The 13,873-nt window shown below is 42.4% G+C and overlaps 1 protein-coding gene across 1 annotated transcript; it reads right to left on the reverse strand.

Annotated features, from left to right (window-relative positions):
• Nucleotides 1-3,742: 3,742 nt before the first annotated feature.
• Nucleotides 3,743-12,310, reverse strand: Pnn (pinin, desmosome associated protein). The gene is made up of 9 exons (XM_048415553.3): nt 12,115-12,310; nt 11,399-11,470; nt 10,649-10,717; nt 10,165-10,237; nt 9,968-10,062; nt 9,761-9,836; nt 7,364-7,519; nt 7,147-7,285; nt 3,743-6,156 (listed from the first exon to the last, which is right to left on the reverse strand). Exons 1-9 carry the CDS (start codon nt 12,225-12,227, stop codon nt 4,790-4,792), a joined length of 2,160 nt encoding a protein of 719 aa, XP_048271510.2. The 5' UTR covers nt 12,228-12,310; the 3' UTR covers nt 3,743-4,789.
• Nucleotides 12,311-13,873: the final 1,563 nt, after the last annotated feature.

Below are 13,873 nucleotides of genomic sequence, written 5' to 3' on the forward strand. Positions count from 1 at the left end.
CACACCTTTAATCCCAGCATTCAGGAGGCAGAGGAAACAAATCTCTGTGACTTTGGTTTACAGAGTTCCAGAACAACCAGGGTTACACACAGAAATCGTCTCAAAAAACCAAACCAAACCAAACCAAAGTATACATAGTGCTCTTGCAGAAGACCAGAGTTCAAGTCTCAGGACTCATGTTAGGTGGTGGCTCCCAATCTAACTCTAGCTTCCTAAGAAAGTGACACCTCTGGCCTTCTTGGAACTTACACTCATGTGTACATAACCACATACAAGCGCAGAGGTACTCATATCTCTTTGAGATCAAGGCTAGTCTAGTTTACATTGTGAGTTCTAGGCTACCCAGAGTTATATGGTGAGATCTTGTCTTAAGAAAAAAAAAATTAGTCAAAGTCAGACATGGTGATACTGGCCTATAATCCCAACACTTGGGTGATGGATGCAAAAGGATCAGGGCGTCAAGGTTTTCCTTGCTTCCACAGTTGAGTCCAAAGCCAGCCTGGGCTGTGTGAGACTATCTTGACACTCACACACACAAGACATGGCATCAAAACTTCATGAGAATAAAAGGTAACTGTGGAGAATATTTGGTTAAGCTCTGATTATTTTTTGTTGAAAAGGTGATAGACAAGCAAAGTGACCTTAGTAAGACATTATAAATGACAGATCTTTTTTTTTTAATGATAGATTTTTAAGACTTCTAAAAAACTTGTGTTTGAAGGCAGGTGGTGGTGGTGCACACCTTTGATCTCAGCACTCAGGAGGCAGAGACAGGTGAATTTCTGAGTTCAAGGTCAGCCCACTCTACAGATGAATTTCCAGGACTACACAGAAAAACCATGTCTTGAAAAGCAAAAAACAAAATCTGCTTTGTGTGTATAGAAGTGTCTGAGGAGACTAGAAGAGGATGTCAGGGTGTCAAATACCCTAAAGCTGGGGTAACAGAAGTTATGATCAGCCTGGCACTTCAGAAAACCCATCTTTCTAGCCCCTAAAGTGATGGATCTCAATATGCTCAAAATAAAGATCAGGAAAATGCAACTGATTCTGGGTTGGGTGGAGAAGGAAATAAGGAACACATAGAAGACCTTAATCATAGTAATTTTCTAGGTCACTTTACCTACAACGAAATCAGTGATCACATAACTTGCACTTTGTAGCACAAAGGTAGGCAGCCGTGAACATACTATGGCTATATTAGAAGTCCCTGAGCACATACTAGAACAGACATCCATTTGAAGGGGACTTGAATGTGTAGCTCACACCCTCCTTTACGCTCAAGGACTGTGGGAGACTGCTAAGGACGAAGTTATTTAAGATTTATGTGTATGAGTGTTCTATCTGCATGTATTACTTTGTCAGAAGAGGGCATCAGATCCCACTCTAGATGGTTGTGTCATTGTGTGTTGCTGGGAATTGAACTCAGGACCTCTGGAAGAACAGCAAGAGCTCTTATCTGCTGAGCCACTTTCCCAACCCCTTGTGAAGCAGCTTATGATAGGCAGAGTGCTTGCCTGCCATGTACAAAGCCCTGGGCTCCATCTACAACATTGTATAACTGGGAATCATGGTAAACATTTGGGTTACATGACACCTACAAAAAGATTATGGACTGTTAATCAAAATGGAAACTTTTAATTACTATTTTATGTGTGTATATGTATGTGTGAATAGAGGTGTATACAGTTGCAAGAGATCTGTTCCAGGGATCAAAATCAGATTTATTTGGCAATATGTTTTGTTGTTTTTCCAAGACAGGGTCTGTGTAGCTTTGGAGCCTGTCCTGGATCTTGCTCTGTAGACCAGACTGGCCCTGAACTCAAGAGATCTGCTTGTCTCTGCCTCCCAAGCGCTGGGATTAAAGGTGAGGGCCACCATCGGCCAGGTTTGCCAAACATTTTTAATTGCTGGGCCATCTCACCAGCCATGAATTCGCAACTATTTTTTTCTCAAGACACGATTTTTCTGTTTAGTCCTGGAGAATTCACAATACTTAAACACACACATACACAAAGAAATAAAAGCAAAATAAAAATTCTGAGTTCTTAGTCAGGGGTCACAAACCCTTCTCCGAAAGATCTACAGTTAATGACTACTGGGGAGACATTTACAAACCTGTGCTCTTATAAATAGCCCTAATTAAATTTGGAAAGTCACTAAAATAAGAACATGAAAGACTATTTGGGAAGAGAATGAAGAGTGGGACAAGGGTCAAGAGAAACAAATATGTCACATACATGTGAAATATATTCCAGCCCTCCATGGGCTGGAAAAATGGCTCAGCAGTTTCCAAAGCACCCCCCTACTAGAACTCAAAAGGGAAGGAACTCAGGACTGCTGAGTTACTCTAGCTTGAGGGGCCTGACACCTTCCTCTGGCCTACACACACCGAGTAGTGAATAAAATGTTAAATTAAAAAAAAGCCTGTAAGCCTTCCATCTGAAAGATGCATATAAATATAGCGCTTAATACTTTTAAAGCTTTAAGTGGAAATTGTAGATCACTCCTTTCTCCTTATGAATTATACTCTTTTGCTCATTATCCACTAGCTGAACTTAAATGTTTACATTTTTCATAAACATGAAAATTGTTCAAATTTCCCAGGTAAAAAAAATGAGGGTTTGGACTAGGGAGGCAGGCAGATCAGAGTTCGAGGCAAGTATATCTACAGAGTTAGTTCCAGGACACCCACGTTACACAGAGAAACCTTGTCTCGAAAGAAAAAAAAAAAATCCAAAAAAACCAAGGCTTCGGGTCCAACTCAGTAGTAGAGATGTGTTCAGCCAATACAAGACCCTAAATTAAATGTTAATCATGAAAAGAACAGAAATAAGCAAAACTTGTATGACACCATGGGCTGCACCCACGGCCTAGCATGCTCTAGGCACTGGACTACAGCTCTATTCCAGTACACAGGCTCTCAACATACACTATTGTCAAGAGTTATGACCTCCTAATGCTCTAGGGGAGGACTCAAGTTTGGTCCTCAGCAGCCACACCAAGCACTCCAAGGGAACCAATGTCTTCTGGCTTACTTGGCATCTGCACATACCCACACAAACAATATTTAAGTCAAAATGTTATTGAGTACTTTCTTAGAGGGTCTCCCCAACCCTGTAATACCCATGTGCTTTAAAAGACAGGTCAAGCTTTTTTCCTCCTCAGCCATTTTAAATCTAGCCATTCCTTTACCAACCTGTTCCACTGCACAGGACAAGGTCGTAACATTTTACCCAGAGTACAAGTTGTTAAGCTGGTCTTGGTGTAAATAGGCTCATGAGTGTAGGTGGTTCTATAGTTTGATTTTTGTTTTTATTTTACCCAAGAAAAGGATTTTTTGGGGGGGGGGGTGGGTGTTTTGAGACAGGGTTTTCTCACTCCTATTGAGCCAGTCCTAGGAACTTGCTCTGTAGACCAGGCTGGCCTTGTACTCACAGAGATCCGCCTGCCTCTGCTTTCCAAGTGCTGGGGTTAAAGGCATGCGCCACCACGGCCCGGCAAGAAATGGATTTTTAAATTTTTTTTTTGCATTTGCTTTAACACATGGATTGTTACAGACACAAAACTAAATGAAGATGTTTGTTCTTTTTTCACACAAACTGTTTACTTGTAGACGGCATACTTAATATTTAAAGTCAAGCTAAAGCTACAATGTTAAAATATCAACTCAAAAATAGCCACTGTCATTTAATGCTCTCTTATGCATCAGAACGCTAATACAAGTACTAATCTTAAACAGTCACAAGTCTAAGCCACATTTATTTGCACATATATAGTAATGGGCAACAGATACTCCAAGTCCATACAAATTTATAAACAAGGTTAATAATCACTTGGTACACTTGTGTGTTATCTTGTTTACATAGTCAAGTCTAGATGAGCTTCCTTCATTGTGTGAACTTCCATACAATACTTCCTTAAACAAAACTTCTTGAGAACACAAATTGGCATGTTTCAGTTATAGCCAACGGAAAAGACAAGACCACAAATTCAAAAACCAAGTTTAAAAGATACTTTTTACCCCCCACCACCCAGGAGGTGATAACTGTAACAGATTTATACACTATGCTGTTATCACACAAGTAGCTGTGAGGACAAGAGAACGATGCTCCCATAATCATGAAATGACAACCAAATTATACTGTTTAAGTTATCTACCAACTGAATGGATTAAATGAAAAACAGGAAAATGCTTAGGTTAAAATAGTAAGATAGGAAATATTTAAATGTTTTAAAAGAACTATTCCCCGTCAAAGCTGTAAAGACCTGGTAACTCAAAATAACTGTTTTCAGGCAAATCCAAGTGATGAAACTTTCAAAAACATTCTAATCATGTTCAGTATCTTGTGACAAAAACTGAAAATGATATAAAGATATTTATTATACAAGTGTTAACAAGGACATCTCAAAAATAATGGAAGATGCACATTTATTTCTACAAAAGCAATGTATGGTACAGAACATAAAGGAACGAGTTAAAGATTTACCTATTAAAATATACAGATTCTGACTGAGGAGTAATTGGGCATTTAAAAAAGATGACAAGGGATGGTAATCTTTTTTATTATTATTATTTTTACATATTTTAGAACCTCACATAATTTTGATAAATAATTCTTACAAAATTATGCAAAAAGTACAAGAATGTCTGGTAAACAAACAGTCTGTATTTTCCAAAAAGAATTTTTACAACATGCAATTCTTAAGGCAGCATCCTCCTTACACGGTAATCCTTTTCACTCATCAAATCTTCTGCTGCAAATAGGCTAAGAAAGCCTGGCTTCTTCCATTAACGCCTTTTGTCTTTCCTGTCTGATTTTCGGTCTCTTTCACTTCTTGAAGATCTTTTGCCTGATCGACTACTCTCTGATATAGACCTTTTTCTGTCAGATCGGGAATTCTTATCCTTTGATCCTTTCGTATCTCTACTACTACCACCTTTGGCAGACTTGTGACTTCTCTCTAGTCCTGAAGTGTCCCTTCGCTTCCGGTCCATGCTCCTCCTGTGCTTCCTATCTCGGTTATGTCCTCGGCCCCTACTACGACTTCTACTCTCACTGCTACTGCTAGTGCTGCTGCTGCTGTCTCTGCTGCTGCTCCCACTGGAGCTGGAACTGCTGCTTGAGCTGCTGCGACTACTGCTGCTGCCACTGCTGGAACTGCTGCCACTGCTGCTACTGGTGGAGCTGCTACTGGAGCTGCTGCTGCTGCTGCTCCGGCTTCTACTCTTGCTTGTCTTATTTCGTGCCCGACCTCTGCTTCTGCTCCTAGTTTTGTTTTTATTTTTGTTTTCTGAATGTACTGTCAAGACTGGCTCTAGAGGCACCTCAGGGAGTTTTATAGACTCTATAGGAAAATCCTTCCGCTCAGGTAGGAGATTCCCTTGCTCCTGAATCACCTGAAGTGGAGGCTGCAAAACTGTTAACGGCAAAGTCTCAGGCTGAGAGAGAGGCTGGGACTGGAGTACGGGTTGGGGCTGAGAATGGGGCTGGCTCTGGGGGAAGGGCTGAGGCGGGGGCTGAGGCTGAGCCATGGGCTCAGGTTGGGGCTCAGGTTCTTTATCTTCTTTTTCCTCAGACTCCTTTTCCACTTCCACAGAATTAATATTCTCTTTTCCAGGAGAAAGAGATTTACATTCTTTATCTGGCTCAACATCAAATTCCATCTCTGGCTCCAATTCTTTGCTAGTTTCATTTTCTGAAGGCTCTATACTTTCAACTTGATTACTTCCCATCACTTCCTGCTCAGCAATTACATTTTTGACACTTTCAACCATCTCTAACACATCCATAACTTCTTCTGGCTGACTATCCTGCTGCTTCTCACCTTCTCTTACCTCAGTCTCCTCCTCCATCTTAGCCTCCATTTCCTGCTTTTGCTCCTCCTCCTCCTGTTCTTTCTCTGCATCACTATGAACTGCACCTGCTTCCTTCTCCTCGTCCTCTCCTGTCTCCTCCATTTCTACTTCATTGTGCTGATTACCTGTCTCCTCCAACTCTTCCTCTCGCTGAGCCACCTTACCCTCTTCTTGTTCCGCCTTCTGTTCTTCATTACGCACCACCTGATGCTCTTTTTCCTTCATTGATTGTCTTCTAGGCCTAGCCTCCATTTTATTTATTTGTTCTGCAAATTCGATGCGTCTACCTTCAAATAAAGCTAAACAACAAAAATTACGTATGTACAACTTACAGTAGTTAAGAAACTTAAAATAATAATTTTATACCATGTCACAAATTATCACAGTCACCTAATCATCTTCTTATAATTCTAGGTGGCTTTTTTTGGGAGGGGGGTGAACAGGGACAGTGCTGGGAACAGAATTCAGGGATCTTATTATGATGCAAGCTAGACAAGCACTCCATAGCTGAACTAAACTTAAGTCCCTGAATGTTTTTCTGAATAAATGACAAAACACTGATTATTGTAAATGTATTACAAGCTCACACATTAAAATCAAATATTGACAGGATACCTATAGACCAAGGAATTACACTCCTGTAAACCTGGATATCTACCTGAGGACAAACAGGGACATCTTTGCTGCTGAACTTCATGCTAGATAAAAATCAAAACCTTTTAAAGCAGAACCACCAGTATAGTTAACACTCCTGGTCTTAGGCACAACAAAATGCCCAATTACCAGCCTAGCAGTGACTAGCCCTTCACATGAATATCTGATATGAACTTATGTTTATTTTGCCTTGTTTTTTTTTTTTTCGGGGAGGGGGGGGAGCAGGAGTGTCTCTGTGTAACACACTTGTTTGCCTCGGAACTCGTTCTGTAGACCAGGCTAGCCTCAAACTGAGATCCGCCTGCCTCTGTCTCCGAGGTGCTAGGATTAAAGGCATGCACAACCACTGCTTGAATTGTCTTATTTCTTTAGCATTCTTCAGTGCCTACTAAGATTATAAAGCACAAAGTAATCTTACAAAATCTTGTTACATATAATCACCATGTACAAAATGAGTTTGAGGTTAAACTCAATTATGCAGAAAATACTCCTGAACCCTACCTAACCCCACTATCAATTTCAGTATAACATAAAAACAACCCAAAACTGAACTATTAAATCATTTCTAAGAAGCAGGCATGTGTGAATGTATGATTTTAACATTAAGAAAACTTCAGTGGACTTCATTTACTTACCATTCATTTTTCTCTGTGACTCTTCTATTAGTTTTTGGGTAGCTGGACACATTCTTCCAGGAATATAGAACAAATGGGGCTTTGTCTTAGTTCTTATGTACTTAATTATCTTGGCATTATGTTCATTCCATTCTTCTTGCTAAAGAAAAGGTAAAAAGGTCAACTGTCTGTAAACATGAAGGATCATCTAATTTAGGACTTATAAAACACGGCTCACCAGCTGCGCAAGCTCAACCTTCTGCTCCAGAAGCCTCAGTTCTGTCTGCTTGGCACGTCTCTCCTCAAACAGTTCTCGCCTCTCATTTTCCACTTGTTTTCTCTCTTCTTCAGCCTGAACTTCAAGTTTTTGTTCAATTTCTTGGCGTCTCTTTTGCTAAAAATAAATAGCCCGATTTAGTATGTAAGATAATCAAGGTTTTAGCTCAATTACAATAAAAACACCACACGTTTTGATTACCTAAAGCTTACAATTTCACCAAATAAATTTATTTGCACACTTTTATCTGCATCACACTTCAAGATACTAGTAATTTGAACTTAATATTTGGGAATGATTGCAACGGACAATTTCAAGAAATAGTGACTAAGGCCCTTTCCCATAAATATCTAAATTTGAAAGTGACTAGTCACAGAAGATTAGCCACCCCACTGTATGATAAAAGTTTCTTTGATATTACTTAACGTATGTCTGCAGGATGGCTCCCTGGATAAAGGCGCTTGCTGCCAGACCTGGGCAACTGAGTTCCACTCCCAGAGCACATGATGGGGGTGGATGCACTATTACCTCCACAGGTAGCTACACTTCCCTCTCTCCCTATTAGTTTTCCCACAGAAGCATTAACATCAGTTCCACTCAATGTACCGAAATAAAAATGTACAGAAGCCAAATGAAATAAACTGCAAAGGGCAGCCTTTTGCTTCTAGAGTGGTAAGGATTGCCTTAGAGTGTGTAATAAGACTCAATTACAACCCTTGAGCCGGTCCTGGTGATTTAATGCCTGTAATTCCATTATGTGCATGTGGGAGGCAGGAAGACCAATTGCTCAGGTCATTCTTAGTTACATAGGTAGTTCCAAGTCAGCCTGGATTACATGAGACCCTATTCCAAAAAGACAAAATCAAAACCAAATACTCGAATTAGTTGTAAAACCCCAAACTCCTTATTTGAAGACAAATTTGAGACCTAGAGCCAGTAAGATGGCTCAACAGGTAAGGATGAATGCCATCAAAGCCTGATAACCTGAGTTCCATAAACTTGTCCACATCTTGGAGGGAGATAATCAACTCCCAAAAGCTGTATCTGACCTCACTCAATACACGTTCCTACCACATAAATAAATGTAATTAAAACAACACCACCCCCCCACAAAACGCAATATCTAAGTAATTAGGACTGTACTAAGACCCCACGATGAGACTGTCAGAGCTTAGGCCAGAACCTTTGCTCTCAATATTTACAGGTTCAGGCTCTTTATGACTATACAAAGAACACTTAAAAAAAAATCAGTTGAAAATAAAACAATTTTTGAAGGTTCTAGTGTTTCCTTAGATTTTATTTTGTATTCCTGTGTTCTTTCAAGAAAATCTACCCCCACCCCACCTTTTTATTGGTGATGGTAGGAGGGCCAGGGTTGTACTGGGAACTGAACCTAGGGCCTTAATTATCCCGGGCAAGGACTATTACCAACACTCCCCAGGACAGAATTTTTGAGACAGGCTTTTACTATGAAGAAGAGCTTTAAAGCTGATGAAGTATCACAGGTCCATAATTCCAGCATACACTGATACAGGCAAAATAACAGTTCAAGACAGGATCAGGTGAGGTGGACTAGGGGATAAAGGACTTTGGGTCTACATGCAAATTTTTTCCTGCTATCTCCACAAGACAACATGGAATACATGTGACCACATACATATACACAATAAAATAACAAGAGTATCTTAAGAATTAAGATCAGCCTGGAAAACCTAAGACGAGGTCTCAAAAAAAAAAAAATCTTTTCTTTGGTTAAAATGGCTGAGGTTTAAAAATACAGAAAAACAAACAAACAAAAAAACAGAAAAACAAAACAAAACAAAACACCAGAGGACCTGTACTTGATTCTAAGCACCCACAAGGCAGCACACAGCTCTGACTCCAAGCCCCAGAGGACCCAACAACCTCTTGCCTCCGCAGGTACTATACACAAAGTGCACAGACATATATATAGGCAGCACCCATAGACACACAATAAAGGCAAAATCCTATTAGAAAGCCAGGAATGGTGGCTCACACCTTTAACCCGGGCATTCAGGAGGCAGAGGCAGGCAGATCTGAGGCTAGTCTAGTCTACATAGTGAGTTTCAACAGACAGAGTTACACAGCAAAGCTCCCCTCTCAGAAACTCAAAGGCAGACAAGTAACCCATCCAGCAGCCAGCCCCAGCACTTCTAAAGGTGGAAGCGGGGCACAGAAGTCAAGGTCACACTCTGCAATACAGTCAATACCAGCTGAGCCAGGGCCTCACAGCAAAAGCCCTTAGCACAAAAGCAGTGGGAATTTTCAAGCTCTTTTAGAAACATTAGTCCCCATTTGGCAATGAATAAATGAGGAAAAACAAAATTGCACCAATACCCTTTCAGTCGCAACAGTAGATTCTTGTTTAAATTTTTGAAGGGTGCCCATCAACAAGCCAAATATTCGTCGGTTCCTAAAAAAATAGCAGAAGAAAATCAACATCTGCAGAATCTACACCAAATCTGCCATTTAAGAGCTCCTACAGGCATTTAGCAAAATGTAATTTTTTTTAATACTCTACTATCTGACATGTCCTGCAGATACCTTTGCTTCCCCTTTTCATCCATGTTTTGGTCCTGGATAAGGTCTCTACGTGTACGCTCTTTGGAGGTAGCTACAACGGAAGACTGCAGTGCTGGCTACAAGAGAAAAGAAGTCTTCATGATTTCCTGCACACGGGGAACATGCTTCTCAAAATGCACTAAGAATCGTGTTCATCCTCTAATATCTAATTCCAATACCTTTTTAACATCATCATCTTCCGGGTCACTCTCCTGGCGTGATTCTCTTCTTGTTCGCCGCTCCCCACCCAGCCTATCACAGAAAAATAATCTAAATGAATACTGCAGAATCAAGTGTACACGTAACCAAAGGCAAAGGAGTTTTCTGGGACTCAGCTCCAGAAGCCACATTTCATCAGTTTACACCTCCTTTACTTTTTTGTCAGTGAAAAAAATAGAAGCAAAACGCTCAAACCAAACTCTGCTCTCTTATGGTACCCACATTTCTCACAGTGATTTCAAGATGATTAACAAAACAGAGAGTGTTAGTTACATCTTCTAATCTTACTGACTTTTCTAAGACATTGGCTAGCCCAGGTCAAACACCAAGGGAATCCAGGGAGAGGTGATAGGCTGCTAAATCTTAATACAAACGTGGAAATATTCGTCATGTCCCAGAAAACAAAGCAGGTATTGACGCTTCACAAATCTTCTGAAAACATACCTACTGACTGCCCCTTCCAGGTCTCTCTGTTTGGCTGGGGGTCCTCCTCCACTATCTGAGAATCCACGCCTGCAATGAAAAACATTCAACAGAAAGCTTGAGAAACATAAGTTAAATTGATATTTCTAGTTGGTGAAAGAACTTGACTTCACAGAAAATAAAAACATCTCCAAATGTAGTAAACTTAAGTGAACATTCACAGGAAAATGCTGCCTTCTCCCCTTCTACAGATCAACACTCTACCACCAATTATATTCTCAGATGCCAAAAAGCATTGACAGTATTTATAAGAATTGTTCTAATTAATACTTTTTTGGGGGTGAGACAGGGTTTCTCTATGTAACAGCCCTAGCTGTCCTGGAACTAGCTCTTGTAGAGCAGGCTGGCCCCGATCCACCTGCCTCTGCCTCCTGACTGCTGGGATTAAAGGGGTGCACCACCACCGCCCCGCTCTCATTAATACTTTAACCTCTACTTTTCCAATACGTTCATTAAAAACCTAGCAGGTCATTACATCTGTCATATATTTGATTCAATCTGATTTTTATTTTCTTCCCAAGACAGGGTTTCAATGTATAGCACTCCTGGCTGTCCCGGAACTCGCTTTTTAGATCGGGCTTGCCTCGAACTCAGAGATCTATCTGCTTCTGCCTCCTGAGTGCTGGGATCAAAGGTATGCGCCACCACCCCAACTCCTCATAATTAAGTTTATAAATTTTAGCATTAGTTAACATACATGAAAGATCTTACCTTAGCAATAAACTACCACGTCCTCTACCTCCACCAGGACCAGAAAGGGCCAGCAATCTGGCTTGGATGGGCCTATAAGAGATTTATAATCAGTGCACGAGTCCCTTTTAAACATATGCAAGGGCATCACATACTTCCACAGGTACGGCACACCCTAAGGAAAACTGAGTTTCGGATCCACTTCTCTGAAACGGGAAATTATATTCCTCTTCCTTATTTCTCCAAGACCAGTATTTCGGAAAATACATTTATCTCGAGGCCGTAACACATTAATAAGGCTTGATTGGATTAGCTCCTATCTGCCTGCCCAAAGAGAGGGACACCTAGGCCAGCATGGGAAGAGGCGGCCACTCGTGTCCCCCGAGGGTCTTGGGTTTGGCCCGGGCTGGGGGCCGCCGGGGTGGAAAGGGGCTTTGTACTGCAGTTCCGGGCCTGCAGCGCCAAGGGCGGGAAGCCGTGGGCTCGGCCTTCCCACGGGTGCGGAAGCCATGCCGCGCAGCCAGGCTCGCTCTCCCTCGGTCAGCACTTGAGCTCAGCGCCCCTAGGGCGCAGGGATGGCGTCTCCTTCACTTAGCCGAGAAGCATGCTCGGCCGCTGCCCGGGAAAAAGGCCTCATGACCCCGGCCGGCCCACAACCGGCCGGCTGCCCTCCCGCCCCGGTTCGCCCCGACCCCAGGAGTGCCTCGCCGACCTCGCACGTCCCGTCCGACCCTCACCTCACATCGTTTGGGTCCCGGCCGGTGAGCTTGCGGATATTCTCGTCCACGTTCTTGAGGCTCTCTTTGGCCTTTTCTAGCTGCTCCTGCAAAGTTCTCACCGCGACCGCCATCTTCTCTCTGCAGCAGGCTTCGCGACTGCTCTACAGGCCGCGCAGTGCCGCGCCGCGCCCGCCGCTGGACGCAAGAAGACCGACAGCTCGTCCCAGCCAATGAGCGCAGGCGGGAGCTTCCGGCCTCCACCACCCAGGGACCGGAAGGGGAAGACTCTTGCCGCTCCGTGACTCCGGACCAATGAGAAGCCGGCAGGGCGGTCGGCCCCTCCCCTTGCCGCCGGCGGGTGGTTGCGCTCCGCCTCTTGCGCAGAGCGGGGGTGGGACTACGTCGGCGTGCTAGACCCGGGCTGGCGGGTCTGGGAAGGCGGTCACCGGAGTTTGTGGCCGACTTTATAGTGATTTTCAACAGCTGCTGACACCCGTGGGTCGGGAGCGACCATACCTTCCCTCTTTCCCTCCACAAGAGATTGCATTAGGAACAGGCATGGCAAGTTATGGTTGCTGCGCATGCCCAGAGTGCAGCTTCGGAGGTGCTGGCTGTTTTCCATTAAAGTGAACTGGATGTAAAGGAGAGAACCACGAGTCTTCATCCCAACAGCTAATAATTATTGTGGACACTGCAAATAACTTTGCGTGCCTTGGTCGATAAGAACTGGGAACTTGGGGTAAAATGGTTATTAATGATAAGGAAATTGAGGCGTTGGTTTCCCTAGGTCAAGCAGATCAAGTCAGATCTCTGTTGAAATGTACTTTATGATCTGACCCTAGCAAGGCCTCTTCACCTAGCCTAGAGTCGGCTAATTTAATAGTAAGTCTGGGGAAGTGGTCAGTTTTTTGCTGTGTGTTTTCCCGATTCCACTCTGACCTCCCTGCAATACTAACATTGGAATTGGTTTTGTTCCAGAATGAATGGACAGGTTGTAGTTCAGAAAATAATACATACAGGTCAAAACCTTAGAGGATTGTTTGCGAAAGAAAAGATTGTTTTTAGTAACAGTAATTTGGTCTTAACCTGTATACTATTTATGCGGAGGCCCATAATTGGATAGGTGAGGAAGAATTTCACTATCTTATTAAATAGTAAATGTTACAGAACCTATCATCTACAAAACAGGACAGCCAGGGCAACACAGAGAAAACCCCCTCTCTAACAAAACAAAAACAGCCACTTGGGAGGCAGAGGCAGACAGATCTCTGAGTTTGAGGCCAGCCTGATCTACAGAGCGAGTTCAGGGATATCCAGCAATATATAGAGAAACCCTGTCTCGAATACAATTGCCACCCATCATCCCCAAAGAAGAAGGAGAAAGAGAAGAAGAAAAGAAGGAGGAGGTGGAGAAAAAGAAGGAGGAGGAGAAGAAATGTCTTTGAAAGAGCGTGGGAAAAAAGTGTAAAGATATTGATAAAAAGAAGTGAATGATATAGGGGCTGAGAGGTGGCTCAGAGGTTAACAGTCTGACTGCTATTTCAGAGGTGCTGAGTTCAATTCCCAGCAACCACACAGTGGCTCACAACCATCTGTAATCTGGTGTCCTCTTCTGACATTCAGGCAGAACACCGTATACATAATAAATAAATACATCTTTTTTTTTAAAAAAAAGAATGCTATAGTGTATTAGCAAGAAGTGCTACAGAAAACGAAGATTGGGTGAGAGGTTATAAAGTTTTAAAATTATTTAATTCTAATTGTAAACATGGTCTCG

Source organism: Myodes glareolus, chromosome 11 (genome assembly GCF_982192425.1).
Source record: "Myodes glareolus chromosome 11, mMyoGla1.1, whole genome shotgun sequence".
In the NCBI taxonomy this organism is placed as follows: Eukaryota; Metazoa; Chordata; class Mammalia; order Rodentia; family Cricetidae; genus Myodes; species Myodes glareolus.